The sequence below is a fragment of the Ipomoea triloba genome, chromosome 1 (assembly GCF_003576645.1).
Source record: "Ipomoea triloba cultivar NCNSP0323 chromosome 1, ASM357664v1".
NCBI classification, from domain to species: Eukaryota; Viridiplantae; Streptophyta; class Magnoliopsida; order Solanales; family Convolvulaceae; genus Ipomoea; species Ipomoea triloba.
The window spans coordinates 6883630-6887461 of record NC_044916.1 but is presented as its reverse complement, the minus strand read 5'-3'; the positions used below and the strand labels follow the sequence as shown (position 1 = coordinate 6887461).

At 39.9% G+C, this 3832-nt stretch overlaps 1 protein-coding gene across 1 annotated transcript; it reads right to left on the bottom strand.

The window, feature by feature from the left end:
* Positions 1 to 329: 329 nt before the first annotated feature.
* On the bottom strand, positions 330 to 2302 carry LOC116033833 (protein ALP1-like). Its single transcript, XM_031276494.1, has one exon. It carries the CDS (start codon positions 2053 to 2055, stop codon positions 565 to 567), a length of 1491 nt encoding a protein of 496 aa, XP_031132354.1. The 5' UTR covers positions 2056 to 2302; the 3' UTR covers positions 330 to 564.
* Positions 2303 to 3832: the final 1530 nt, after the last annotated feature.

Below are 3832 nucleotides of genomic sequence, written 5' to 3'. Positions count from 1 at the left end.
TGATTTGATTAATGAATAATAAATATGACAAATAAAATGGAATAGATGGAGTATCTGATTGAGAGAAGGCACCTATAATGGTTCAAATCTCATTAATAGTAAATTTAAGTACATGAATTATTTGAAAGTTCAGTCTCAAGATATTAATTAACATCGTACATACTCATGTACTCTATTTAAGTTTCATCAAGTAGTAGTGTAGAGATAAAGATGAGAGGACAAGGTTTTCCATAGGTGGTTGTGGTTGTATGCAATACTGATTGGCATAATACCAATTAAAATCTTAAATTTTATCTCAAATTATTATGTAATTGGATTTAGCTCTATAATAACATTATAATTATATAAGTATGATTAGTTTTCCGAAAATAATTGAGTTACAACCTGCAAATTAAACCTGTGATCTAGAAGGTAGAGCACATTGATTTACCAGAAAATGTGCAACAACAAGGGTATGCTCTTATTTATATACTCCCTATTCAAGGATTTTGAAGATTATATATAGAGAGAGCTGTGAAGTATTATAAGCTTAAAAGAATATGAATCCATCATATACTATACTTTTCATGACAGGAAAGAAGTGCCAGCATGGTTATGGTGCAGAAGATTATGAGCAATGTTATCTCTGGAGATTCTTGCACTGGTTGATCTTAGCAGAGCCTCTGGAACTGTCACGTCGTCAATTAGCTCGATGGCGAGCTCTGGATCCATCGCCTCGTTCCTGATCTCGCAAATGTTGTGCAGCACACAGCACGCCCCGAGCACGACAGGCAAGTCTTGGAGCTTAACTTCTGTTCTCTTCTGCAGGCAGGACCACCTGCCTTTCAGCCTCGCGAAGGCGTCTTTGGCTGCCTTCTGGACCTCGGCGATCTTCTCATTGAAAGCGTGTTGTGTCCAGGTTAAATGCTGCTGAGAGTAAGGCACGAGAACCCAATCCGTCAAGGGGAAACCCGAGCTCCCAACGATCCAAACGCCCTTCAATAGCCCCCCGTTCGCCCTCTGAGACAGGGCGGATTTCTCGAGCACTTGATCATCAGGCATTGAGCCAGGCCAGCCTATGCACACATCAGTGAACACGCCCTTTGGATCCACCACGCCTTGGACTGTGATCGAGTACGACGTCCTCTGGTTCCTCTCGGTGTGCCTCTTGTTGAAATACGAGGCGACGCTGATCTTGGGAGCAATGATGGGTATGTGAGTGGTGTACATTGAGCCTACTACATCAGGGATCCCTGATATCGTCTCGAATTCGTGTTTTATGCTTGTGATTTTGGTTTCTTCGGGCCATTGTAAGTATTTGGGCATTAATACTGTCCTGATTGCAGTGCAGACCTCAAGAACAAGCTTATGGCAAGTTGAAATCCCTAATCCGAATTTCTTGGAAACTAGCCTAAGGGGCTCCCCTGTTGCTAATCTCCATATACAAACTGCGACTCTTTGTTTCACAGGCACAGCGTCTCTTAGCATAGTGTTTTCCCGGGCAACTGCGGAGCTCAATTCGTTGCATATCATCTCGAATGTGTCTTTTCCCATTCGGAATGCTTTCTTGAATTCTTCCTCGGGGAAATCCGCACTGTTGCATTCGTCCCACCAGGCCGTTGATCGGTTTTTTACCCACAGCCGCCGCTGTGGGGCCGCGGTTTTTTCCGTTTTACTGCTGCCGGAATCCGCCTCCTGCTCCGCCGCGGCTGCGATTGCGGCCGCGGCGGCTCTGGTGTTGGCCCGCTCTTCCCGCTTCCGCGCCCCGTCGATCTGCTCCGCCGCGCTCTGGTGGTGCTGCGAATTGGAGAAAAACTCCCACATCACGCGGGTCCTCTTCTTGTGATTTGCTTCCAGGTGGGATTTGCTCTCTTCTTCCTCTCTCTCGTACTCCTCTCGCTCCTGCTTTTCTTGCTCCTCAAGCAACAACAGCGAGGTTATGATCTCTTTCAAACCGCGCGTCTTAGCCACCACCCGTTTCTCGTCCCGGTGATCACCTCCATCGCCGCCGGGAACTTCCGGAAGGCAGTCAGGCCTTTTCCTTCTCCGCTTACTCTGCAGACTACTACTACTCATCCGGTTGGGTGTTCTCTCGACAACTTCACGAGCATAAATTGAGGACAAATCAGAATTTTCCGAAGAAGAAATCAGCTTCTTCACTTAAGCGAAATGGGATGCACTGAAAGTATTCGACGAAATGCGTGAATGTAAATGTGAACGCATATAGAGAGGCATGGAAACAAGAACACAGCGGTTGTCAACCCAGACACGTACATGACATTTATATATATGTTTGTGAGTGTTAGAATATTTGGGTTGAAAGCTACGGGGGGTTTCGAAGAGGTGTGAATAAGTGTGAACGCATGTTTGGATTTAAGGATTTATCATCCTGTCTTGGCGGGGAATGGGGGAGTGGGGACATTTGCGTCTCTCCTGCCTTATCTTATTTTTAATTTGAAAAATATTACATCTACCCCTATTTTATATTCTCAATTTTTATTTTCACACATAAAATTTTGATGTAGACACTTATATTTATACACATATGAAAAAGATATCTTATCAGTGTCTACCACATCATAAAATAAAATTTAGGAGTTCATGTAATAAAACTCTGTGACAGTAATAACATCAGCATTTTTTCCTTGTTTGATAAATAATTTTTTTGAGCAAATTTTTATTTGGAAAAAGGTACAAATAGGCCACTGAACTATTTGGGAATAACAATTAAGTCACCGAACTCGAATAAGCTCTAAATTCATCTCTGAACCTTAAAAAAAAAAAAACAATTAACACTTTTAACTGGTTAACAACAAGTTTGTGTTGATTAGGATGTCATGTGTAATTTTTATTTTATATTATTATTATTATTATTATTATTATTATTATTATTATTATTATTATTATTATTATTATTATTATTATTATTATTATTATCATCATCCTACTAAGTATTTAACCCTAAAAAATCAAAATTTAGGAGTCCATGTAGTATAACTTTGTGACAATAATAACATTAGCATTTTGTCCTTGTTTGATAAATAACTTTTTTGAGCAAATTTTTATTTTAGTTCTCAATTATTGTGACATTGTCACATTTAATTTTCTAACTCCTAGGATGTTAATCATTTTCTTAGATTATTATGTCTTGATGTAGACTTGTATGGAGATTGATACCCTTGTGTTTTGATGGTGCTTGAACCTAACACCGGGGTCGTGAACCCCCTATGATTTCGATAGATTTGTGATGCTTAGAATTTGGTTTAGCCGGGAAGTCAGTCTGGTATGATTGGCTACGACGATAGTACCCCTAATGTGCTAGAGATTAACTTTGATGTTTTGAAATCTATCGTTCAATTGTCTTATCTATGTTTTAGATTCCATATTATACTAGGCTCGAATATTATAAAATCGGTGGTGTTACAGTTAATTATTTTGAAATTAACAGTAATCTAAATAGCATTTCAAAATAAGTTAATAGCTAACTAGCTTTCAAGCTTTCAACTTTAAGTTAGCTTATATATTAGGTATACAAAATACAACATAAATATTTATGTAAAGTGAGTAAATATCACAAATACACACATTGTGGATGCCACGAGGGAGGTGATAAGATATTGATGTATGATGACGTGAGACTTTGGGATATCTAAAATGAAGGTTGGACGCTGGGGGATGATTTCGGCGATGATGGCGTGGGGGAGAGCATACATGCATGGGACCTCTTGCTGTTTTTGGTTTGTTTCATTATTGCTTGTCATGTAGTTAGGTACGTCTTTCCCCTTTTCTTTCGATTATCATAACCAATCAATCATGCTTTTTTTTTTTTGGGGGGGGGGGGGGGGGTTAAGAA

What these genes read in the sequence shown, in the direction of transcription:
- LOC116033833 (XM_031276494.1), bottom strand. Translation starts at nt 2,055, where the DNA reads ATGAGTAGTAGTAGTCTGCAGAGTAAGCGGAGAAGGAAAAGGCCTGAC.